The sequence below is a fragment of the Malaclemys terrapin genome, chromosome 1, assembly GCF_027887155.1.
Source record: "Malaclemys terrapin pileata isolate rMalTer1 chromosome 1, rMalTer1.hap1, whole genome shotgun sequence".
Lineage (NCBI taxonomy): Eukaryota > Metazoa > Chordata > Testudines > Emydidae > Malaclemys > Malaclemys terrapin.
This window is the reverse complement of record NC_071505.1, coordinates 326141433-326168738: the sequence shown is the minus strand read 5'-3', so window position 1 is coordinate 326168738 and position 27306 is coordinate 326141433. Positions and strand designations below refer to the sequence as shown.

Sequence of the window (27306 nt, the reverse complement as noted above, 5' to 3'; positions counted from 1 at the left end):
ACGCATGTGGGTATTCACCCACGAAAGCTTATGCTCCAATACGTCTGTTAGTCTATCAGGTACCACAGGACTCTTTGTCGCTTTCATCTATCCCTTTTTTAATGATTCCTAACATCCTGTTTGCTTTTTTAACTGCCGCTGCACACTGCGTGGACGTCTTCAGAGAACTATCCACGATGACTCCAAGATCTCTTTCCTGATTAGTTGTAGCTAAATTAGCCCCCTTCATATTGTATGTATACTTGGGGTTATTTTTTTCTAATGTGCATTACTTTACATTTATCTACATTAAATTTCATTTGCCATTTTGATGCCCAATCACTTAGCTTTGTGAGATCTTTTTGAAGTTCTTCACAGTCTGCTTTGGTCTTAACTATCTTGAGCAGTTTAGTATCATCTGCAAACTTTGCCACCTCACTGTTTACCCCTTTCTCCAGATCATTTATGAATAAAATGAATAGGATTGGTCCGGGACTGACCCTTGGGGAACACCACTAGTTAACCCTCTCCATTCTGAAAATTTACCATTTATTCCTACCCTTTGTTCCCTGTCTTTTAACCAGTTCTCAATCCATGAAAGGATCTTCCCTCTTATCCCATGAAAACTTAATTTAATTTACGTAAGAACCTTTGGTGAGGGACCTTGTCAAAGGCTTTCTGGAAATCTAAGTACGCTATGTCCACTGGATCCCCCTTGTCCACATGTTTGTTGACTCCTTCAAAGAACTCCAATAGATTAGTAAGACATGGTTTCCCTTTACAGAAACCATGCTGACTTTTGTCCAACAATTTATGTTCTTCTAGGTGTTTGACAAATTTATTCTTTATTATTGTTTCAACTAATTGGCCCGGTACTGACGTTCGACTTACCGGTCTGTAATTGCTGGGATCACCTCTAAAGCCCTTTTTAAATATTGGCGTTACATCAGCTATCTTCCAGTCATTGGGTACAGAAGCCGATTTAAACGGCAGGTTACAAACCATAGTTAATAGTTCCGCAATTTCACATTTGAGTGCTTTCAGAACTCTTGGGTGAATGCCATCTGTTCCCGGTGACTTGTTACTGTTAAATTTATCAATTAATTCCAAAATCTCCTCTAGTGACACTTCAATCTGTGACAATGCCTCAGATTTGTCACCTACAAAGGATGGCTCAGGTTTGGGAATCTCCCTAACATCCTCAGCCGTGAAGACTGAAGCAAAGAATTCATTTAGTTTCTCCCCAATGACTTTATCATCTTTAAGTGCTCCTTTTCTATCTTGATCGTCCAGGGGCCCCACTATATTCATCTTTCAGTGTCACCCATTTTAGATCCTGATATAAAATACCACAAAGTTCTTGTATATGGAATGTAACCCCCCCCACCACAGATGACATTTAATCTTTGCAACTCCTGTAGAGTAAGAATTTTAAATCATATATGTCCACCTACCATACTTCTTGTGGCAGATTTAAAGTGATGCTGCCTTTGATTTCATCCCCAAAACGCAGGTATCCTAGAGTGGCTAGAGTGATATACAAGGTCATAACAATTCCCATGCCAATGTTCAGTGCCTGTGTGAAACGTTGGGTTTCTTTCATTCTATTTTCCAGGGGGAGCACCTGAAGAAAGACAAACAGTACATAACAAGAACAGAGTCAATGATTTTCAAATGCTCCTGCACTTTATCTCTTCTCTCTAGGACTCTTTTTTTCCTTTAAAACTATTTCTTAAGCTGTCTGGCTTTTATAATAAGTAGTACTACCAAAGGATCCAAAGCACTTCAGATATTTGTTATGTTATACACACACCATGGAAGAATCACTTCAACCACTGAAAAGCAGCCATCTCTAAAAGAAAGCAACAGCTGTTTAAAGGCACAAAACAACATCACTCTATAGTTTGGGGGTAGGTGTGTCCAGATGAAAATGCAGAGTGAATTGAAACCATCAGAATGGAAGTAATTCATACTAGAAAGTGATCAGGACACTACAGGTAACACACCTAATGTTATTATGACCTACTGGTTCATCCCTAAATAATTTATCATTGCTGAAACCAAATTACCTAGTAAATCACTTTTCTAGGGAAGTAGGCAATACATTCTCACAGAAAGTCCAATTGGCCTGCACACACAGTATTTTAATTCAAATTTAAGCCACGTACCAAAGACAGTGCAGACATTCCTAGACAAGCATATTTTTGCTACACCTTGCAGAAAAGCTGTAAGAATTTATCAGAGTAAAGCTGCAAAACTTGGCAGTATTGAAACATCTTTGAACAATGGAATATCAGGAGATTCCTTGAGCTCCTAATGTTTTGCAACATTTACTGAATAACATCACTTACAACATGTGTGAGCAGATACTGGCAAAAGTTAGAGAAATAGACACCTCACTCATCTTCCAAAAAAAGATCTGACAAAAGTTACAGAAGGATAAGAAAAGCCACCTATTGTGGGTCAGATACTTATTTGGTGTAAACTGACAAAACTAAATGCTATTGTGATTTACACTAGCTGAGAATCCAGTCCATACGATGTGTTTGATTTGGAACCAGGATGTGAAAGGCTAGTTTAATTCAGAGCTATGTTGCCAATCTGGCTCAGATCACAAACAATGAGTGAAATAGGGACTTGTAAGAGGGTGTGCTCCATCCCTATCCTTTGATGCCCCAGAAACGTCTCAGGCTCTGTCCAGTAATGGGCAACTTCATGTGATTTATTTACCTTCCCTTCACCAACACAAGCTTATGCAGCAAATTATTTACAGTGCTTCTCTACCGTTAGCCCTTTCCCACAGGCCAGAGGGGAACAGAGATCTCCCTTCCATGAGATCTCTGAACACATTCGGCTCAGCTAGTCCAGGTCCTCTCTCCCAGACTTCCTTCCAGTGTTCTTCTTATATCCCTCAGCTGATGGCCTAACTGGTTAATCAGCCATCCCAGACTGATCAGCTAATTAGCTGCACATCCCTAGTCTGCCTTCTCCTAGGGAACTGATTGATGCCAAGTGATCAGAGTGCTGCGTCACTTGTTAGCTTCTAGCCTTCTCTCACAGGACTAAATTGAGAGCAAATGTATTCACAGCACAAAACCACTTAAAAATCAATATACTTCAGTTATTACTTAGAGATGTCCAGAATTGATATAGCAAAAAAAAAAAATGCTGCAGGTAAGGATTAAAGGGCAGCTACAAGAAAATTGCATCCTGCTCCTTTCACTGCCACTGATATCAAATGGCTCCCACAGCCATGATCATATTCTTTAAAATGAGATACAGAGGGAGGTTAGGACTGATTTTTTTTTTCCAATTTATAACGAAGGTAATGAAGAAAACTGAATATAAAACATTTCATCCACCAATTAAAATATAATATACAGATGTTACCCGGGGTTCTTTCAACCCAAAGCTCTTGGTAACTTTTACTCTGTGTGAGGTGGTGTCAGGAAATAAATCAGGGGAAACACGGTCGTCCAACCAATAGATGGCTGGCACAAACAGGACAACACAAGAGTGCTTTCACTTAAAGCTAAACTTTACTTAGTCTCAAGCACCTTACACACACCCGCAACAGATTAGTAAAACACCCCCAACCCTGGTTAATTACCAAAGCTGAGTGTGGCTCTCGAGTGACACAGCGGCAGGCTTCCGGTGGCAAAATCTTCCGTCTGCCTGTGGGGACCACAAGATGTATCCAGAGGGAGAGTCCAAAAGAGTCCCCAAACGAGTCCAACTACCTCAAACTTTCTCCCCTTATTTATACATTAGTAATAGAATTACATGTCCCTTAAAGAAAACTTGTTAAGTAAGCAGTTTCAATAGTCAAGCAAGAGGTTCCTTCTGATTATTGATTAACCAGGTGTTGGCTTTTCCAGAGTTTGCAGCCTTGAGACCCCAATAGACATTCCTGGGGCACATCCTGCTCTTTTAAAATGCATGTATCAGCAACTTCAACACAACTCTTATCAGGAAGGACGTGGGGTCAAGCTGCCCTTTCTGTGGTACCCCAAACCCCCTCCCCTCCTGCTTTGGTCAAGCTGAGACTGCTTAATAGGTTGCTTTTAACGATAAGCCATAGTGGTTTCAGGCACTTTACTGGTTTGCCAAAATCTCCCCGTACACAGAATCATTATTGTTAAAAGAAAGACGGAAGAAATGCTAAGTACAAAAGAAACCGAGGACAGCAACAGGGCCACACCAAGAATTGAACCAAAAAAAAGAAAAAAGCTGGCAGACTAAAGAACATATAATCTCACTTGGACAGCACTGTCTTGCCAATGTACATTATTCAGTAAGATATACAGTACAAACCTGTTTACGCGCGGATGTTGGGAGTCAAGGCATCACGACCGTGTGTTAACGGACTGCGGGTTAAGAGGGCCATGCTGAAACATATTAAAATATCTATATATACACATGTATAATTATCTAGGATTATATACGTATTCACAGCATCCCAAATACTGCAGGCCTATCTGTTAACAGCGCTTTGCAAAAATATAAATTCAAATGTGTAATCTAATAAGATTATTATTACTACACAGGAGTGAAAGGACATTACTGGTATGGGGTGGGGGCAGCTCTGGCCCCCGGAAGGGGCAGGGCTAGGGGTCAGCATCCCCCAGCCAGCCCTTCCAGGCCGCCTGGTCCGCGCCGCCCGGGGTTCCTGTGGCGATTTAAAGGGCCTGGGGCTCCAGGCGCCGCTGCTGTGGTAGTGGCGTCCGGAGCCCCGGGCCCTTTAAAATAACTGGTCCCAGGGCAGCTGCTCCCTTTGCCCCCCACCATCGGTGGCCAAGGGGGGGAAAAAGGGGCAGGGATCTTAAAGCGCTGCAGGGTCCTTTGCCGCGGCAGCGCTTTAACGTTGCTGCACCCTCCCTTCAGCAGTCCAGCGCTGCCGCGGCAAAGGACAATCCTTAAAGTCCCTGCCCTTTTTGCCTCCCCCGTCGGCGGCCCTGCTGGTAGAGTCCTGCTGGCAGGAAGGAGCAGCAAGGTTAAAGCGGCAGCACTTTAAGGACGGTCCTTTGCCGCAGCAGTGCTTTGAGGATCCTTAAAGCGCAGCCGCAGCAAAGGACCATTCTTAAAACGCTGCCACGGAAGCGCTTTAATGTTGCTGCCCCTTCCCTCCCGTCAGCAGTAAAGACGTACAACACGTTTCCGCTCTGCACTTCCTGTCGATTTCTATGTCAGTGAGTTAGTGAGCAAATCTGTAGCACTACATAGCAAGTTCCTGTACCGTGTGTTAACGAGTCTGGCTATTTAGCTACCAAGTACACTTGTTATTCAGTGCCTCATTGACCTTAAATCATGTCACATTTTATGAATTCATAGATTCATAGATTATAGGACTGGAAGGGACCTCGAGAGGTCATTGAGTCCAGTCCCCTGCCCGCATGGCAGGACCAAATACTGTCTAGACCATCCCTGATAGACATTTATCTAACCTACTCTTAAATATCTCCAGAGACGGAGATTCCACAACCTCCCTAGGCAATTTGTTCCAGTGTTTAACCACCCTGACAGTTAGGAACTTTTTCCTAATGTCCAACCTAGACCTCCCTTGCTGCAGTTTAAACCCATTGTTTCTGGTTCTATCCTTAGAGGCTAAGGTGAACAAGTTCTCTCCCTCCTCCTTATGACACCCTTTTAGATACCTGAAAACTGCTATCATGTCCCCTCTCAGTCTTCTCTTTTCCAAACTAAACAAACCCAATTCTTTCAGCCTTCCTTCATAGGTCATGTTCTCAAGACCTTTAATCATTCTTGTTGCTCTTCTTTGGACCCTTTCCAATTTCTCCACATCTTTTTTAAAATGCGGCGCCCAGAACTGGACACAATACTCCAGCTGAGGCCTAACCAGAGCAGAGTAGAGCGGAAGAATGACTTCTCGTGTCTTGCTCACAACACACCTGTTAATACATCCCAGAATCATGTTTGCTTTTTTTGCAACAGCATCACACTGTTGACTCATATTTAGCTCGTGGTCCACTACAACCCCTAGATCCCTTTCTGCCGTACTCCTTCCTAGACAGTCTTTTCCCATTCTGTATGTGTGAAATTGATTTTTCCTTCCTCAGTGGAGCACTTTGCATTTGTCTTTGTTAAACTTCATCCTGTTTAACTCAGACCATTTCTCCAATTTGTCCAGATCATTTTGAATTATGACCCTGTCCTCCAAAGTAGTTGCAATCCCTCCCAGTTTGGTATCATCCGCAAACTTAATAAGCGTACTTTCTATGCCAATATCTAAGTCGTTGATGAAGATATTGAACAGAGCCGGTCCCAAAACAGACCCCTGCGGTGCCCCACTCGTTACGCCTTTCCAGCAGGATTGGGAACCATTAATAACAACTCTCTGAGTACGGTTATCCAGCCAGTTATGCACCCACCTTATAGTAGCCCCATCTAAATTGTATTTGCCTAGTTTATCGATAAGAATATCATGCGAGACCGTATCAAATGCCTTACTAGAATAGATGAATGAACTTACTACATGAATAGATGAAAGAACTTACTACATTTACAAGACATGTTCAAACATCACCAACCTCACTTTAAACACTATAACCTGCATTTAACCTTTGAATTTAAAGGAATACAAGCTACCCAAACTGAAGAAGAAAAAGAAGATACCAGTATAGTCAAAGAAAGATACATATCCATATACGTGGGCCTTGATTCAATATGGCACTGAACCACGTGCCTCACTGATTTCAGTGAGAATATTGCTGAATCAGGACTTTAATTACCAATATACTACATCCAACTTTCAACCATGCACATTTATGGTTCCTACTGGGCCCTGTCCAGTTTGAGCTGCCTCCATAATTGCAGCTATTGTATAAATGGTAAGGATGTGTAATCTCCCCCAAAAAATCTTATTTCTCTGCCTGCTCTTGTGTTGTTGCTGCTGGCCATCATAGGTCATATTTCATCTTTATTTATCTTCTAAGCTTTTCTGGATCCAAACACTGTACTTAGCAGGAGCATGGGTTCCCAGACACAGTTACTGCCATCAGAGGGAGATGTTTTCCTTGGCAGATGGCACCAAATAGAGTACATGGATCATGATCTCATCTCATCTAGGACCAGGTTGTGGAAGGCACTGAGCATTCGCCAGTCCCGTTGACTTCAGTAAGAATAAAGGGCACTAAACAGGATGCAGGACTGGTCTGTATATAACAAGTAAATAACAAACATTTATAAGAAATCGAGATCTACCTATACTGGGACTTTGTCTTAATGACAAATTTTGGAATGGACCTTTATCAAGGAACCAAGGATCCTCAAAATAGATCCAGGGAATGGCCCATGGTGCAATGGACAGAGAAGGAAAACAGGAGAACATGCAGTAGTGCTGGTTATTTCTAACATTGTATTCTACTGTTGGTCACTTATTTCTCCAGCGGTTTTTCATTATCAACTTGATTCCAGTCACTGTATAGTCCCTGTTGCGATGACTGCATGGAGCCTAATATTCTAACTGAAGGCAACAGTGATAAGGCATTTTCCACATCTGCTTTCTAGTCTCTTAACTTGATTACATTTTGGTTTTTGAAGAATTGAGTTGAACAGCCTTTTTTGCTGGTGCCAGAAATTAAGTCACTTTTCTTAAATCCTTTCTTTAAAGATATTAAATTTTAAACTAGATGACTGAATGGCATTTTGAAATGAAAAAAAAAACACCACATCTGACTCACTTTAATTTAACTGTAGCACTGTATGCTGTCTGCATCAGACCATATACTCTTGAAGGGACGTTGAAAAGGCAAAGCTACACTTATTCAGTATCTCATATTGATGGCTATCATGCTGCTGTGTGCTAGTTCAGCCAAGTATTTCTGTGGATACAGATAGCTTTCATAAATCTAGTCCAATGGTTCCCAAACTTTTCAGTCCTGCAACCCCTCTATCACGTATATAATTACTGCATGACCCACTGGTGTGATAAATTACGCTAAAAGGAGAGGCCATGTAGAGCAGGGCTTTCCCCCCACAGGGTAGGGAGGGTGTCGCAGGAGAGAAAGTCAAGTATTATGTACTAGGAATTTCCCGTGCTTTTCTTTCATTTTACTTTTGTTACTCTGCCTCCTCTGTGGTTTCTCTCCCCCACTTTACATGGCCCTTCCCTGTCCCAGGCACAACACAGAGGAGTGAGATACTTTAAATTAACCCACAGTAGTTACTCTCTAGGCTGGATTGTCTTCCTTGTGTTGTTTTTTTCCTCTTACCACTCTGCAAAAATAACCCATCCCACTTCCTGCTTCACCACCCTGGAGGTTTTTGGCCCATACTGTTTTCTTCCTGGAAGATAAAAGCTCAGTTCATTGATTACATACTTCTCTTTCCTGATTATATATGCCTTTTAAATTACAAAACTTAAAAATATGACAAACTTGCTCGCATACTCCCTAAAGAACCAAATGTCAACCCAAAAAATGCCTGAAATTCATTGGTTGAGAACCACAATCTAGCCTTTGTAATAGCTCAAGTAGTCAGATATGGTCACTTAGGCTACGCATTTTCCCCTATATTTCAAATTGTGTATAATCCTAGGAATCACCACCAAAAAACTATGTTGTATGTCCATCATCTGCCTGGAGTATCTCAGAACAATCAGACTGCGATGAAGCTTAGAAACTTCACACCAGCATGGAAAAAATTATAGAGAACCTGTAGCTCAGTTAGCCCTGCCTCCCTATACCTGCAGCCCATGACAGGCTTGGAGGGAGAAGAAAAGCAGAGAACCTGCCTCAGTTCACGGCTGCCTGGTGAAGAGGCAGGAGCTAGCTGCCTCCCTGCCTGAGGGGAGCGTCACTAGGAGCCTGACGGCCAAGACAGCCACTGGGGAAGAAGCACCGTGTCCCTGACTGAGGGAGACTGCTGATGAGACCAAGAAGCGCCCAGCATCTGAGTGAACTGGGTGATTGAACTATAGAGATGTTGTGGGGTTAGGTCCCACCACACTTACAGCTGCCTGCCCAGAAGAAGCTGAGGACACGGCAAGAAGCTGCCCAAGGTCCAGAAGAGGGCACTACTTGCAGGGCCGGCTCCAGGGTTTTTGTCGCCCCAAGCAGCGGAAAAAAAAAAAAAAAGCCACGATCGCGATCAGCGGCAGCTCAACCATGCCGCTTTCTTCTTCGGCAGCAATTCGGCAGCAGGTCCTTCCCTCGGAGAGGGACCGAGGGACCCGCCACTGAATTGCCGCCAAAGAGCCCGACATGCCGTCCCTTCCCCTTGGTCGCCCCAAGCACCTGCTTGCTAAGCTGGTGCCTGGAGCCGGCCCTGACTACTTGAGTCGAGTCCTACAAACTGTTAAAGGACATGCCCCAAACTTAAAGGACAGTGATAGGAAGTAGCCCAGGGCAATGAACTTAGACTCTCTGCCAGGAGGTCCCTGTTTGGAGGTTGTTTGCACAGGGCCCTGGGCAAGGACCCAGTGGGACTGAGGACCCAGGTCTGCCTACCACATCACCTTAAGGACTGAGGCACCTCAGCCAGGGAAACAAGGGGCTGGAAGTCAAGCGTGCCAACCACTAGGCTGCCCAGCCTTCCAAGCACCCTGTTACACAGACTTTGCACCAAGCTGCAGGGTACTGTCCAATTCCAATTTAAAATCGCCACTGCACTTTTTATATGATTTGACTTAAGAAATACAAACACAAGCAGATTCCAGAGAATCAGATAAGGAATGATTTAGCTTCTGTAACCAGTAAGAATTAAGCTTGTACTAGATTCTTCAAAAGCATTTTTTAAATATTTAAATGCTTACATTTTGTTTTTCCTCTTCAGGAAACTGCACTGAAGTATCCTGATAAGAATGTGGTAACTGTCCCTCCCTTCTCTTTTTAATTATCAGTTTCAATTAAGAGCCAGACTTGGCAGTTGCTTTGTTTCTGTTTCAGAGACAAATTGCTCACCAATTTTCCCAAATACAAATAAAGCACAGTTAGAGAAACAGAGACATTTATTTGCTATAATATATTTATCAATGTTTCCCTTTCTCACAAAAGACATTTCACAAGTGCTCCGGTTACAAAATAAATCTCTTACAGTGAGGCAAAACATAAAATAGTAGAGTATGATAGGAAAAATAGCACTGAATTTTAGGTGCATGACTATCCACTCTATTACTGAATTACAGAGATAGAAGAACAGATCCTCAGCTAGTGCAAACCTGCATAGCCCACCTCTAGCCCCTGGACTGTAGCCTATTTACACCCCAGGGACTTTCCCTTTGACCACCTTCAGTGAACCTTATTCAAAAGAAGCCACATGCCACTTAAGTGTCTACCTGACTCTTTGCTTCATCTCTGCCCACCTACAGGGAGAAATGGAAAGATAATCCAGTGTGCATACACAGAAAAACGGGGGATAAAGACCCACCATTTATTTGGAGAATCTGGGCCTCCAGATTTTGGCCAAGAATTGAATGGTTATGTAGTCTTATCCCTACTGTCTCAGTCCTAGGGGTGGTCCTTCCAAAAATACAGTGAGTCACCCTGACTATGGCAGATGCTTTTCCCACAGCAACAGAGAAAACCAGCATCAAGCATCCCTCTCTTCCAGCTGACACAAGAGAGTGCACACCACTTGGGAGTTAGTAGCTCAAAAGTCCTTTTCTTGTAAAGCATTCTGACACCACTGTGATTACCGCACAAGTGAGACAGTGATGAACACACAAAGGACAACATATTACTTCATGATGTAATATTCTCATGTCCTTAAAATGTCTCTTCCTTGATAACAGTTTTCCCCTCAGAGTCTTCAAATCCCTTCCAGAATGACTGTTAAGAGTGGATGTTTGATTTTAAACACTCTGTTTATCAGATCCAAGCAATGTTACTGAGCTGTTTCTTTAAAAGAATTTCTCCATTTGTGGGGGTGCTCCTGACAGTATCCAGTCAGGCCATTCTGGGGTGGATAATTAAGACTCTTTGGATCCAGTAAACATGCATATGTTCTGAATGTCTCCCCTCGGTTTTGGGACACCATTTTTCAATGAACAGTCAAAGAGATTATTTAGTGTGGAAGTGCCCTATGCTAGGCAAAATACAATTCTAATTGTACATGTTATTTTGACCTGTATTGTAAAATCATCTAAAGTACATTTTGTAACAAAACTGCAGCTCAACTATGCTTAGTCCAGAGCAGGGCCGGCTCCAACTTTTTTGCCCGAGAGGGACTGAGGGACCCGCCGCTGAATTGCTGCCAAAGACTCGGACGTGCCGCCCCCTTCCATGGGCCACCCCAAGCACCAGCTTGCTGTGCTGGTGCCGGTCCTGCTCCAGAGAAAGAGTAAAGAACCTAAATAAACTAAATTCTGATACATACAGCAGATTTAATTTACAAGACTAGTATTTTAGTTAAAGATTTAAAATACAAAACTAGAATTCTACTGGTACATAAATACTCTGCGTTAATACTGCTCCGTCAATAAAGAGATGATTTATAGGGAAAAACAATTTATCTTTTAAATGGGAGCATTAAAGTGCTTTGAATCCCAGGACAGCTAAGAAACTTAATAACTAAAACCCTGATCTTGCAAAGTATGCAAACAGGACTACTCATATATTCGTAACGTTACTAATGTGAGTAAGGGTTTGCAAGTTTGAGGCTTAACATAGTAATACTGACCTACAACAAAAATAAGATTAATTATTCCAGCATAATTGCACCTAGTGCTGTGCTATTACTAACATTTTCAAATTGTTTGGCATATCCAAACAGCACTGTTTAAGATTATTTTTATGGGCTTTTAGTTTATTTGAGACATACAGACAGCTAGTGCAGTATCTATTGAATATTATTGTCCTGGTGAAATATGTGTATCAACATTGTATGTTAAGTTATAAATTTAAACTGTATAACATTGCAGTAACATGTTCCAGAATTAGAAAGGCAGACCCAAACCAGTTTTTCAGAGACAAAGACACGTGTCTCGGATTGCCAGTGTATCAACAAAGTCAAGTGGGCTATTACTTACTTAAGCTTTCTCGAGCAATGGGAAGATGTGAATGAGAAATTTACATTTAATTACAGGGCCAGGTCAGACCTTATGTCCACAAGAGACGACTTGTCACCTGCACCCCAGCAGGAAGTAATTCTGAAAGAGGGGAGAGTGGTATAAGAATGAGAAACAGTGGCCTCGAATTTACCTCTCTCCTCCATCTCTGCTCATGACATCATCGACTCTCAAAGAACTGAACTAAGGGGGAAGAGGCCCAGGCTGAAAGGAGACCCAGCCTGTGACATTTACTGCAGCATATGGTGAGACAAAACCGTTTGTTTTTGAATTCACTTAGCTTGTTAAGTTAGGTATTAGCTTGCATTTCACTCTTATTTTCTTCTGTAACCAATCCTGACTTTTATGCATCGTCACTTATAATCACTTAAAATCTGTCTTTCTGTACTTAATAAACTTATCTTATTGTTTTACCTTAACCAGTGTGTTTGGATTAAAGTGTGAGGGAAACTCCATTTGGGGTAGCAAGACTGGTGCATATATCATTTTCCTTTGATAAAATGATGGACTTTCTCTGAGCTTGTACTGTTCAGAAGGGTACTGAGCAGCACAAGATGCACATTTCTCAGAGAACAAGGCTGGGACTAAGAATTCACTGGTGTCACCCTTTATGTAACTCATGAGTGACTGGTCAGCATGCTCATGTATTTAGCTGGGTGTGAATTTGCATGCTAAAGACTGTGTGAGCAGGCCAGGAGTGGATGTTCTGACCGCAAAGCAGTGTAAAAGGTACCCCAGACTACAGAATTAAGGAGACTAGCTGTTCAACAGTCCAGATTGTACCCTGGGGAATGTCACAATTTGCATATTTAAATTTACAATAATCTAATAGTAAATATTAAACAGCCAAGATGTGCCTTTTGCCTAGTGGCTACACCAAGGGATCGGGATCACATGATCTCGATTCTGTTGCCATCTCTGACACTCGCTATCGGGCAGTAGCGTAGCTAGTGGGTGCAGGAGAAGCAGCTACTTCCCCTCAGCACATTTTCAAAAAGTGGCCTGCTGGCCAGCGCTGAAACCGTACACTCAAGCGAGGGGGGGAGGGCCGGCGCCAGGCACAGGAAGCGGAAAGCGGCGGCGCTAGCAACTGCAGCAGCGGGGCTGTACCGGGAGCAGCATGGAGCAGCTGCGAGAAGTGGGTGCGGGCGGTCCGGCTCCCCGTCTGGGGCTCCCCTCGCCCACCGCGGGGCGTGGGCTCCTCCTCTGCAGCACTGCCCGCTACAGGGCTGGGGCTCTCCCGGGGCTCTGCCCTGCACATGCCCAGCACCCCCAGGGCTGCTCCTGCCTCCCCGGGCTGGCCCCAGATCCCCTCCCCCGGGGGGCTGGGGTCCTGCTGCGGCTTGCACCCGTCTGCCTCCTCCACAGGGCAGGCAGCCCCAGGGGGTTGAGGCCATTCCATCCCGTCCCCAGCTTCCCCCTCCAGCAGCCCCCGCACCGCCCTGCCGGGCCTGTTCAGCCCTCGGCCTCACCGGGTCCTGCCCTGCCTCATACAACCCGCCCCTACCGTGGGGCGGCCCGGCCCGGCGGGACTGGGGGAGCCGCAGCAAAGCCCCGCCCGGAGCTGGTGCAGGAGACGAGCTTGGCTCTCAGCCCAGGCTACGGCATCAGCCTGCAGCGGGGAGCGGAGCCACCCCCCGCCGGCTCGGCTCAGCCCAGCCCCGCTCTTAAAAGGACACGGATCCCACCATGGCTCGGCCCAGCCCAGGGCACGTGGGGGTGTCACCTAACCCCCCACCTGGGGGGCCCGGTGAGGACGGTGCTTGGCCCCATAGCAGCGCAGAGGGGAGGCCAGCGCGGAGTGGACCCCATGAAGGTGGGGGGGGCGTGGAGTGGCCGGAGGAGGAGCTAAGGGGGGCGTGGCCAGAGGAGGGGCCAAGGGGGGGGCGCCTTTTTTATGTTTGCTCCCCCTGCTCTTAAAACCTGGCTACACCACTGTTATGGGGCCTTGGACAAGTCACTTCATCTTTCTGTACCACATCACTGAAATGGGAAAAAATACCTATTACAAACCTCAAGCATGAGATGAGGGTTAATTAAGAACCGTGAGATCTTCGGAGGGAAGGTATTATTTGCAATATTTGGGAATATGGCATGGGAGCATCCTCACAAGTCCAACATTTTGGGGTTGGAACTCCATGGATTGAAGTCGGAGAAAGAATTAAAGTCCATCTATTTAGGTGTTGGTAATGACTTGGGAGTTTACACAGGGCAGTAAGTGCAGGGTGTAATAAGGAAAACTGAATTTGATAAAGAATTATTCAACAACCTAGCCTGAGGCTTCACTACACTTCTGCAGAAGATGAATATAGCAGGCAAGGAATGTTGTACAGCCAATAACTAAAACAGTGTATCAGCTACATAAAGTAACGCACTGCGCTCCCACCCATTTACCTAGAGTTCTCGGTTTTGCAGAAGCTTGATAGTGTAAGAAAGGAGCACACGACCCTGTCAGGTACTGCTTCCTATTGTGCTTGGAAAGTGTTCAAAACATGTCTATTAACGATATGGTAACTGTTGGCTTTGGAGGTCGACATGGGAGCCTGAATTGGAAGATATATCCTCCTGAGAATTCTCCCCTCTTTTATTTTGCACATCTTGTCAAATGCCTTCAGAGAACTGAAAGACACTAATGCAGTAGATGAACACTGATCCAGTGATGCCCCAACTGTACATTAAGATGATGTCATGTTACCTGTTAAATGTCTTTCCCTGACAAATCCAGTCTGGTCTTAAAAACACCAGAAGAGAGAGTTAAGCTAGAAGGTTTTGGGTTTTTTTGTTTTTAAAGCGGATAATGCTAAGCTGCCAAAAGAGTTTTTGACAATGAGTGGCTTTTATCTCAAAGCCACAGTTCTAACAAGCTCCTCTGCATCAGTCTCAAAATCCAAAACAATGACATTTTAAAATGATAATTAACGTTTTTTTCCTCTTCTAAATCCTGGAATTGGTTAGCTGCCTAATATGATTCCAAAGCCTCTGTCTTTTTGTATGCAAAATACCACTCCACCTTTTACTGCAAAACAGTGATATCCAAGTTCAAAAGCAGCCTTAACAGACATCTGGAAGACACAGGCTAAGTAAAAATGAGGAGCCTTATTTTCCTACTCTGAAATTAATGTTTAAAAGTAACATAGCATTTTCTGTTCACTAAGCTAATCAGTGTACAATGCTCAACAAGAAAAAAATACTGAATTGCACAGATTTTTATTTAAAGGGACAGAAAAGCACGTTATTTTATCTACACAATATGAATCAATTTTCAATTACAGAATCACCTTCACTTTTTGGGGGGGCAGGGAACATGTCTTAAATGACAAATACTACAGGAGCTTCTCAGTCATATGTGGTGAATATATTCCTGATTATAATACACACACACAAAATTATTAAATATTCTATTCATACTCTGTGTATTGTAAAGTTCTATCTGTACTACAATACAACCCAGTCCAGAGGCCCAGCTGTGGCAGAGTTCCAGACATAAAGACATAGTGCTTTATCCTCAGTTTTAAGTCTCATCTGCACAACAAGTTCAAGGGAGCCATGTTGTGATCAAGTCTCAGGAATCTTGTATTTTCACATAAGCCCTTTCTTCCTTTGGGAAAAAAAGAGGATTCTGAACATGATGCTGCTGAACAAAGGTTAGTTAAATTTGCTTAGTAGCAGTATGGACAAGACATCAGATCTGCTGCAAACCTGGCATTAGCCTAGGAAATGTCATGTATCAATTAGTAAAGAAAGTGTCTGCAGAATGCCTGTTTCCAAGAGGGGAGGTAAACACAGATTTTGTTTGACTGCATGTTCCAATAGCACAAGGTCACTTATATGAATGTGCAATAATCCAAATGTAATTCTGCAATTATCTGAACTGAATGTTAAACAAAAACATCCATGTTACATTTGCAATCATCCAGAAAAACATATTTATTTGAATGTAATCCAATAACAGCAAATACTGAAAATACAAAAAAAACAGTGGTGAAGCACTGGAATGGGTTACCTAGGGATGTGGTGGAAGCTCCATCCTTAGAAGTTTTTAAGGTCCGGCTTGACAAAGCCCTGGCTGGGATGATTTAGTTGGGGTTGGTCATGCATTGAGCAGGGGGTTGGACTGGATGACCTCCTGAGGTCTCTTCCAACTCTAATCTTCTATGATTCTATGAAAATTAGCATGCATTGGTCCACACTGCTTTGGACCTGTCATCAGCATGAATGCATGTCTGCTGGCATAGTGGTTGAAGCATAAAGGGACATATGAATCTTTAGCATATCTGGCACATAAATATCTTGCAACGCTACCTATAATAGTGCCATACGAATGTCTGTTCTCGCTTTCAGAGAACATTGTAAACAAGAAGTAAGGGGGTAGGGAGCAGGGGGTTGGATAGAGGGCAACAGAGGGGTTGATTGGGGGCAGGGGTCCCGGGGAGGCAGTCAGGAAGGAGGGGGGGGGTTAGATAGGGTGGCGGGGGTAGTCGGGGCAGGAGTTCCAGGGGCGGTCAGGGAGAAGGGGTGGTTGGATTGGGCAGTTGTCCCGGGGGGGGAGGGCAGTCAGGAATGAGAGGAAGGTTGGATGGGGTGGCAGTCAGGGGCAGGGGGTCCGGGGACAGTCAGGGGACAGGGAGCGAGGGATGGATGGAGGGTCAGGGGTCCCGAGGGGGCCGTCAGGGGGCAAGAAGCAGGGGGAGTCAGATAGGGGGGCGGGGGCCAGGCCACACCTGGCTGTTTGGGGAGGCACAGCCTCCCCTAACTGGCCCTCCATAGAATTTCAGAAACTCGATGTGGCCCTCAGGCCAAAAAGTTTGCCCACCCCTGTAGTAAAGCATGGGGAGTCTCTCAGGTAAGCAGGTTTCAAACCACTTAGAAATTGAGAGGTTAAAATCGACACCTTGAATTCCACCTGGATGCTTACTGGAAGCAAATGTAAGTATCCCAGAGCACTGGTTTAATCATGTTCTCCCAAAGTGTAACTGCAGTTAATAAGCATCCTGCAGGATTCTGTGTAAACCATAGTTCTGAATGGTCCCCAGGTTGAACAGTGCATTACAGCAATCTCATTCTGAGGTGACAAAGCCACTGAGGTGACAAAGGAAAGGAACTGTGGCATAGTCTGTATCACAAAGATGCCCCTGATGCCAGGGGGAGATACCATGCAGCCCCATGTGCCCTCCAGTACTCTCACTCCCTGTGGAAAGCCCTGGACACAGCTTGGGGTCCCTGGCTCAGCATGTCCCAGGGCTTCCTTCCCCCGCCACAGCCCTACAAACCAGTCTGCACCCAGAGCTTTCCACAGGGGCTGCCGCAGGCCCACAGGGCTGTACAACAAAAGTTGTCCATAAGCGGCATGCTTGATTCCAATAGCTGAATCCCATTAACATTAACGTCAATGGGATGGGCAAAATATTGCTATTAACTGAAAATTAATAATGGGATTGCTCATAATCAATCACTGTATTTAGATGTGTACAGCTGAACACTTACCACACCGATGCCTTCAAAAGCAAATATGGCAGTACCAAAAAAAAGTGGATATTTCTTCCAACCAGCCACAGGGGAAAGTTTTCGAGGATCAGATATATCCTGGTGAGAAAAAACACAGCATCATCACATACCGTATATCAGCATTTCCCACACTTTTGAAAGCTGAGCACCTCTCCAGGAAAATAAACCCAATCACATCCTCCCTGCCCCCAACAACATCATCATGTGGTATTAATAGCCTGCACAGTTTAAAATGTAACCAATACCTGCTGCTCCTTGCCCACATCTCCCCTCTCCCCAGCTAATCCTCTGCCCACTTGCAGTTGGGAAATGCTGGTGTAGATATTTGTAATACGATAGTTAACACAACACTTTAAATGGCAGCATTGTTTACTCCTGGGGAAATTCTGCACCACTGCACAATTTTGCAGAAATTAATGTTCTGTTCACAGAATTTCCTTTTTCCCCCTACAGAAGTGGGTTGCAAAGATGTTGGCAGCCACAAGGGGCCACTGGACCCGGCAGAGCCCGGCTCGCAAATAGAAGACAAGACCAGGAAGAGGGGGAGGGAACTGGAGGGTTCCCAGCAGCTGCAGTTCCCAGCACGCCCTGATAAAGAAAGGAGGCCATGTGCAGGAAACTCCATGCAAGCCCAGAACCCAGCATCAGGCTGTTTCTCCCTCTGGAACCCCAGGCTCTAGGAGGTAGGGTTGCCAGCTTTGGTTGGATGAATTCCTGGAGGTTTCATCACATGCCATTATCTTTAATTAAAGATTAATCTTTAATTCCTGGAGACTCCAGGACAATTATGGGGGGTTGGCAACCCTACTAGGAGGGTAGGGGGTGAGTGTCTGGGTTGGGGGGGCCCACAGCTGGGCTCTGGGGGGGTAGGGCTCTAGGGAGGAGTGAGTGTCTGGGCTGGCAGAGTGCGTTTCTGGGCGAAGGGGGTAGGGGGCATGAGTGTCTGGGCTGGGGGGGGGTGCGGCTGGGCTCTGGGGGTTAGGGGGGTGTCTGGGCTGGGGGGGTGCAGTGGCTGGGCTCAGGTGGGGAGGGTGTGAGCATCTGGAACAGGGGGTGCAGCAGCTGGCTTCTGGGGGTGGGGAGGGGTTGTGAGTGTCTGGGCCGGGGAGGGCCCCCCTGCTGGCCTCTGGGGAGGAAGGGGCATGAGCGTCTGAGCTGGGGCTGGCCCATGGCTGGTCTCTGGTGGGGGGTTGTGAGTATCTGTCCCCATGGCTGAGCTCTGGGGGAGGACAGGTAGGGGAGGGGGCAGAAAAGCTGGAACTGGTGCTGTAGGGGTTTCTTTAACTCTCTACTCCCAAGGGAATTTTTGTGTGTGTCTGTATTGTTACAGACATACTTGCTGACAGGTATTTTGAAATATATTACCAAAATAATTGAAACTCACATGATTTTATTGTGTTATATTGACAAATAAAATTTGCAGAATTTTGCAGAATTTTCAAATACTGTGCACAGAATTTTTAATTTTTTGGCACAGAATTCCCCCAGGAGTAGTTAGTTAGCATCCTTTGATATGAATGGGGCAGTTCACATCTCAGGCTATTGTTTCAGTCTCTTCAAACTTGAACAGACATTCCTGCATCAGGGCTGGTCTACACTACAAAATTAGGTCAGCTTAACTATGTCCTTCAGGACTGTGAAGAATTTCACGCCCAGTGTGATGTAATTAAGGTGACCTAAACCCCAATGTAGACACTGTTAGGTCAATGGAAGAATTCTTCCATCGCTGTGTTAAGTGTGTATACGGCAGCTGCGCCACTGTAGTGTTTCTAGTGTAGACATACCCGCAGTTACACTAGCTTCATATTTTGAAGGTTTTCTTCGCAACCATAACAGCTAAAGGCTTTTTTTTTTTTTTAAGTGAAAGCTGAGACTCTGGAGAATATTTAATTGTTCTGTCGTTGCATTTGTCCCAACACAACCCTCCCACTGGCTGTCTTTCTTGCCAATCAGTGGGGGGCACACATCACACTACAGGAAATACTGCTCTACATAAAGTAGCACTTGTATTTTTCCAATATCATTTTACGCCAAAGGTAACCCCGGCAAACTCTTTTGAACTCTGGTCACAGATCTTGTGAAGTTTAAAAAAAAAAAAATGTGAATTTTTTGTTTTCATCCCATGATTCAGCTTGCTTTATACAAATCTCTCAAAACGCCTTTTAGTAGTATGACGCAATTCAGTACATGCAACAATTATTCAATTGCTTAAAAGCAGAAAGTTTGCAACATGTGATCTAAATGAGAAGTCTGCAAATTTTCAGTACTGTGTTTTGGAGAATTAAGTGTTACAGTTGAAATTGCTGCCCTGTTGAACTGAAGGGACAGGCAGTGGAAAGAGAATCCCCAAAGCTGCAGGTGACATGCATGGAAGATAACTTTTTCATAATCAAGGGGCAAAAGTTCTTTAAAAGCTTTTATTTTACTGCCTTAATGGCAGGAGCAATTAGTAGGCATTTTCCTTTCTTTTTTAAAGTCCAATTTCCCATAAATGTCGCATCCTTAAAAGGCTCTGTCTCAGGCACTTTTTAAATACCCATCACTTTAGTACCTATAGTATAAGCCATACTGTGTGAAAGTTAGGTTAATAAATATAAATCTAATAGTCATTTGACATTACGTACAAATTCTAAAAGAGATGTCGCATCTTCACAAAACAATGGGTGAGGGGAATGTATACTCACTCGAACGATGTACTGGTAAATAATTACCAGGCTGACAGCCATGGAAATATTGGCAAGGAACGAAAGCATAGACAGGCTCTTAAGGTCACGAATGAAGACCAGAAGGATAATAAATGGCACAAAACACAGCATGTATATTCGCAAATCAACACTCTTTTTCTCAGAGGGACCACTGGTACTAGTGTCATTCATGGGTACAATCCTGTTCTCCAAAAATCCTTCATGGACCTGGAGAGAAGATGTTTTTAAAAACATCAGAAACACTGTATTTTATGTGAATGATTACAATTGTTATACTTTTAAAATCCCAGCTATAACATTTAAAGGAGCTTAAGGAAGAGTTAGACACCCAACTCCTACTGACTTTCAACAGGAGTTGGACACTTGACTCCCCAGTTTAGTTAAAGCAACAGTCTTGTCTGCACTCAAACTTGCACTAGTTTAATTAAACTGTTTTAAACTGGTGCAAACCCAGCTATCCATATTTTAATTTAAAAGTAGGATATTTCCGTTCAACTTAAACTTGTTCCCAATCAACTTAAGCTAAACTCAAAAAGCCATTCTTATACTGAGATAAAGAGTCCATCCAGAGGTTTGCACTTGTTGAACAGAATTGGTTTAGATTAAACATGTACAACTCGCCTTGTAGTCAAGTCTTAAATATTCCATAGATTCAAGTCCTAGATTCCATATAATAATAACACAATTGCCCAATGTTATTCAAAAAACTAAGCATGTAAAAATTCATAATTGTCGTTGTGCACTGGAAAATATTTAACATGATCAATGGTGTTAAAATTTGTTTTATGAAAATCACATCAATGTATGGCATGAATGCTGTGATCAAAAGCAGTGGTAGGCCAAAGCATTTGAGGTCACAGCCTGTGTCCCTCAAAACAGTAACAGTTTCAATCCATTTTCTTTAAAAGCTATAGTGGCTTTTTCCTTTAGAATGGGTGATCTCTTTTTTAATCATTTTCCCACCATACTTTTCCATCCTGTACCCCCACTATCTGATGAGGTTAGTTTGCTCACATTGCAGAAAGCCTTAAACTGGTAGACTTGAGAAAAGGAATATAAAAAAATATGTAAAGTTATTAATTCTATATGATGTGAAAAGAAACAAGCACAACTGAGAAGTCAATGGTCTGAAACTCAAAACAACTGCAGACAATAAACTGCCTTCTAAACACTAAGGCCTGGTCTACACTAGGCGTTTATGTCGAAGTTAGCGCCGTTACATCGAATTAACCCTGCACCCGTCCACACCGCGAAGGTATTTAGTTCGACATAGAGGTCTCTTTAATTCGACTTCTGTACTCCTCCCCGACGAGGGGAGTAGCGCTAAATTCGAGATGGCCATGTCGAATTAGGCTAGGTGTGGATGGAAATCGACGCTAATAGCTCCGGGAGCTATCCCACAGTGCACCACTCTGTTGACGCTCTGGACAGCAGTACGAGCTCGGATGCTCTGAACAGCCACACAGGAAAAGCCCCGGGAAAATTTGAATTTGAATTCCTTTTCCTGTCTGGCCAGTTTGAATCTCATTTCCTGTCTGGACATTGTGGCGAGCTCAGCAGCACTGGCAATGATGCAGAGCTCTCCAGCAGTGATGGCCGTGCAATCTCAGAATAGAAAGAGGGCCCCAGCATGGACTGATCGGGAAGTCTTGGATCTCATCGCTGTGTGGGGCGATGAGTCCGTGCTTTCCGAGCTGCGCTCCAAGAAACGGAATGCAAAGATCTACGAGAAGATCTCTAAAGACATGTCAGAGAGAGGATACAGCCGGGATGCAACGCAGTGCCGCGTGAAAATCAAGGAGCTGAGACAAGGCTACCAGAAGACCAAAGAGGCAAACGGACGCTCCGGATCCCATCCCCAGACATCCCGTTTCTACGAGGCAGGAGAAGGAGGAAGGAGAAGAGGAGGACGAGGCAGTCGACAGCGCTCACAACGCCGATTTCCCCGACAGCCAGGATCTCTTCATCACCCTTACAGAGATCCCCTACCAACCGTCCCCAGCCGTTACCCCGGACACAGAATCTGGGGAAGGATCAGCCAGTAAGTGTTGTAAACATCTAAACATTTATTTTTAACAGAACAGGAATATTAACAATTAAAAAAATGGGTTTCTCATGATTAGTTTGCCCTAGGCGCTTAATGGTTCAGTCATGGGCAGTGCAACTATTGAAAAAAAATCTAGCAATGTCCAGTTTTGCATGATTGTCCTGCCCAAGCCGCTCTACTGTTTAGTCACTGCTACAGCAGCTAGAGTAAAATGCGGTCTATATGTCCGGGGATGGAGCAGAAATCCTCCTGTGACATCTCGAGGAAGCTCTCCTGGAGGTAATTGGAAATCCGTTGCATTAGGTTCCTGGGGAGAGCGGCCTTATTGGGTCCTCCGTAGTATGACACGTTGCCGCGCCACGAGACAAACAAGTACTCGGGAATCATTGCTCTGCACAGCAGGGCGGCATACGGCCCTGGTCTTTGGAGGCTTTCCCGGAGCATTCTCTCTTTCTCGCTGTCAGAGATCCTCATGAGGGTGATGTCGCTCATGGTGACCTGCTTTGAATGAGGTAGGGGAATGTTAGTGTTGGGACTGCTTTACCGTTCCTTTACAGAACTGTAACCGCTGGTTTGCAGCCACGCGGTGGAGGCGGGAGAGGGGCAGCCGAAAGGGATCGTTCCCGGGGACAGCCGCGAGGGTGTGGGACAGGAGCAGAGTTCCTGCTTGCCGGATTGCTGGCAGCAGGGACCGACATTGATTTCAATGTGAAATGAGGCCATTGCTAATATTAAAGTTTTAAGCTGCCACAAGTCTACGGCTTACCATGTCTGCCTGCAACAGAAATTCCGTTGTCCTGACACGCTTCTCAAATGTGCTGTGCAAGACCCCAGGCACTGAATGCGAAGGCCGAGAATTCGACCTTGTGCTGAGTGCGCATGTGATAGGTGCTGTGCATGGTCTTGTTCACAGAGAAAGACTATGTTCTTTGTTCACAACTACATTTATCTTTCTGAGGAATTCACTCCCTTTTTCCCATTCCCACAGCCCCATCTGCGACTGTCTCACAACCTAGCCTGGCATCACACTCCCAGAGGCTAGCGAGGATTAGGCATAGGAAGAAGAGGACACGGGAGGACATGTTCTCAGAGCTTATGGCCTGCTCCCGAGCCCAGGCAGCACAGCAGACCCAGTGGCGGGAGAACTTGTCCCAAATGCAGCAAGCAAACATGGATCGGGAGGAGAGGTGGCGGCAGGAAGACCAGCAGGCGACTCAAACCCTGCTTGGACTACTGAGGGAGCAAACGGACACGCTCCGGCGCCTTGTGGATGTTCTGCAGGAACGGAGGCAGGAGGACAGAGCCCCACTGCAGTCCATCTCTAACCGCCCTCCCCCGCCACCAAGTCCCATACCCCCCTCACCCAAAGTGCACAGAAGGAGAGGCGGCAGAGTCCACGCAAACTCTCACTCCACCCCTGCAGAGAGCTCTAGTAGCAGAAGGCTCTCATTCCCCAAAATTTGACAAGTTCTTTCCTTCCCGCCTGACACAAGCCCCCGTCCAAGTTTCACCTCCCAGTTCCATGTGTAGTTGATAATAAAAAATACGTTTCTGTTAACTAATGTTTCCATCATGTTCTTTTGGAGGAGGGGGGGGAAAGGGGGATGGTAATTGGACAGGACAGTCACCTTTGGCAGGGTACATAGGCGGGGGCAGGTACAGCAGCAGGGCACATACACAGTGCAGTGACTAGTTGCCCTGGTCAGTCTGGGAGGTGGTTTTCATGTTCTGTAGTGGGGGGTGGGTTGCTCTGTGACTTTGTGGCGGGGGAGGGCAGTTACAGATCTTAAGCGGCGGTCCTTATGCAGGATCACAGAGCCACGCAGCAGGAGATCTGTAACCGTCCTCCCCCTGCCACAAAGTCACATAGCCCCCCCATACACACAGTCCCGATCAGGAGGGGTGACAGGCTCCGTTGAAAGAACCAGCCCACCACAGCGGAGCCTGTCAATCCTTGAGTTTAGAAGCTTTCTTTGCGTCACTACACTACACCCGCTCCGCACCACAATCCGCGTCCCAGTTTTAAAAAATTCCCGCGAAAACAGTAGTAAAGAAAACGGTGTTCATTAACAAAGTAGAACTGATTTTATTTCGAAACGTGTGTTGGAAGGGGGGGGTGAAGGGGGTATGTAACTGGAGAGGATAGTCAACATTAACTGGGTAAAGAAACGGGGGCAGGTTCGGCTTCTCTGTACACAAACTTTACAGTCACAGGTTACCCTGCTCACTCAGGAACCTAGCTTTCAAAGCCTCCCGGATGCACAGCGCGTCCCGCTGGTCTCTTCTAATCGCCCGGCTGTCTGGCTGTGCGTAATCAGAAGCCAGGCTATTTTCCTCAACCTCCCACCCCGCCATAAAGGTCTCCCCCTTGCTCTCACAGAGATTGTGGAGCACACAGCAAGCTGCCATAACAATGGGGATATTGGTTTCGCTGAGATCACAGCGAGTCAGCAAGCTTCTCCATCTCCCCTTGAGACGGCCAAAAGCACACTCCACCACCATTCTGCACTTGCTCAGCCGGTAGTTGAAGAGTTCTTTTTCACTGTCCAGGGTGCCAGTATAGGGCTTCATGAGCCAGGGCATTAGCGGGTAGGCTGGGTCCCCGAGGATGACTATAGGCATCTCCACATCCCCAACAGTTATTTTGTGGTCCGGGAAGTAAATACCTTGCTGCAGCCGTCTAAACAGACCAGAGTTCCTGAAAACACGAGCGTCATGAACCTTGCCCGGCCATCCCACGTAGATGTTGGTAAAACGTCCCCTGTGGTCCACCAGTGCTTGCAGCACCATGGAAAAGTAGCCCTTTCTGTTAATGTACTGGCTGGCCTGGTGGTCCGGTGCCAGGATAGGGATGTGAGTTCCATCTATGGCCCCACCGCAGTTTGGGAATCCCATCGCTGCGAAGCCATCTATGATCGCCTCCACGTTTCCCAGGGTCACTACCTTTGACAGCAGTACATCAACGATTGCCTTGGCTACTTGCATCACAACAACCCCCACGGTAGATTTGCCCACCCCAAACTGGTTCGCGACTGACCGGTAGCTGTCTGGCGTTGCAAGCTTCCAGAGGGCTATGGCCACTCGCTTCTGGACAGTCAGGGCTACTCGCATCCGGGTGTCATTGCGCTTCAGGGCAGGGGACAGCAACTCACAAAGTTCCAGGAAAGTTCCCTTCCGCATGCGAAAGTTTCGCAGCCACTGGGATTCATCCCAGACCTGCAGCACTATGCGGTCCCACCACTCAGTGCTTGTTTCCCGTGCCCAGAATCGCCGTTCCACGGCATCAACATGACCCATTGCGACCGTGATGTCCTCGGCGCTGGGTCCCCTGCTTTCTGAGAGGTCTGTGCTACTCTCAGACTTCAGGCCATCACCGCGGTGACGTAGCCTCCTCGCCTGACTTATCTGCATCTGCCTCAGGGAAAGGTGTATGATAAGCTGCGAGGCGTTGAGAGCGGCCACAACTGCAGCGATGGTCGCAGTGTGCTCCATGCTCGCAGTGCTGTGGCGTCCGCGCTGTCACTGACTAGAAAAGTGCGCCAACTGATTTCCCGCCGGCGCTTTCAGGGAGGGAGGGCGGGAGTGATGGACGGATGACGACAGTTACCCAAAAGCACCCTGGACACATTTTTTTTACCCAGAAGGCATTTGCGGCTCCACCCAGAATTCCAATGGGCAGCGGGGACTCCGGGAACTGTGGGATAGCTGCCCACAGTGCACAGCTTCCAATGTCGACGCTTTCCCCGTTAGTGTGGACTCACAAAGTCGAATTACTGTCCTTAGTGTGGACACACACGTTCGACTTTGCAATATCGATTCCAAAAATTCGATTTAAGTAAAATCGAACTACTCTCGTAGTGTAGACAAGGCCTAAGAGAGACAAGGTGGATGAGGTAATATCTTTTATTGGACCAGCTTCTGTTGGTGAGAGAGACAAGCTCAAAAGCTTCTCTCTCTCTCTCTCATCTACAAAAGTTGGTGCAATAAAAGATATTCCCCCACCTTGTCTCTCTAATATCCTGGGACTGATACAGCTAAAACACCACTTCTAAATTCCAAATCAGCCAACCACGCTACTGTAGTCACAGTCTGAGCATCTAACACAAAACTATAGCTCAGAGAATGTACTGTGAAATTAGTACTACTCTAGTCTCACAGATAAAGCATATTTATAATAATACGTGAACATTATGGTCCTGTTTATCTACTTCAGAGGTGTTAAAAGAATTAATTAGTCAACATTTGAACAATGCTTTTCACATGTGTACTGCTATGAAGAGCTACTTACATGGACAAAAGAAACAAAGATACCACTGAGCCTCTCAACAGAAAACACTTTTAGCAGTACTTGTGAGTACCAGTGTCATGTTCCAGAGTATATGTAGTCACATTAGTACTAATACAGACAACATGATATAACAGCAGTAGTCAAAGCATCTGTGCACACAGTGAAAGAAAATTCAATTTTCTATACTGTAGATATACTGTTTTCTAGTCATAAGTGACATGGTAATCAGGTTTCTAAATTAAGCATATTAATGAAGTGCATTGCTATGTCATTGGTGAGTTTTATGGTCATCATCAAGACCTCTCATAAGAACAGCCATAATAGGTCAGATCAATGGCCAATCTACTGGTTGTTTTATATCCTGTCTTCCAACAGTGGATGATGCCAGATGCTTCAGAGAGAATGATCAGAACAGGGCAATTTATTGAATGATCCATGCCCTGCTGTCCAGTCACAGCTTCTGGACAAACATGGGTTGTGTCCCTGACAATCTTGGCTAATAGCCATTTATGGATCTATCCTCCAGGAATTAATCTAATTCGTTTTTGAACCCAGTTATATTTTTGGCCTTCACAACATCCCCTGACAACAAGTAACACAGGTTGACTGTGCATTGTGTGAAATACTTCATTTTGTTAGTTTTAAACCTGCTGCCTATTAATTTCGTTGGGTGACCCCTGCTTCTTGTGTTATGTGAAGGGGTAAATAACACTTCCTTATTCACTTTCTCCAAACCAGTCATGATTTTACAGACCTC

At 45.3% G+C, this 27306-nt stretch overlaps 1 protein-coding gene across 1 annotated transcript in view; it reads right to left on the bottom strand.

Annotated features, from left to right (window-relative positions):
- Positions 1–27306, bottom strand: part of SLC36A4 (solute carrier family 36 member 4) — a 248956-nt gene that overhangs the window by 166909 nt on the left and 54741 nt on the right. The window contains exons 7-9 of the mRNA XM_054015665.1: positions 20194–20421; positions 17489–17587; positions 1434–1603 (exon numbers count right to left, since the gene is read on the bottom strand). Of these exons, the coding sequence (XP_053871640.1) occupies positions 1434–1603; positions 17489–17587; positions 20194–20421 (497 nt within the window). The remainder of the gene's footprint in view (positions 1–1433; positions 1604–17488; positions 17588–20193; positions 20422–27306) is intronic.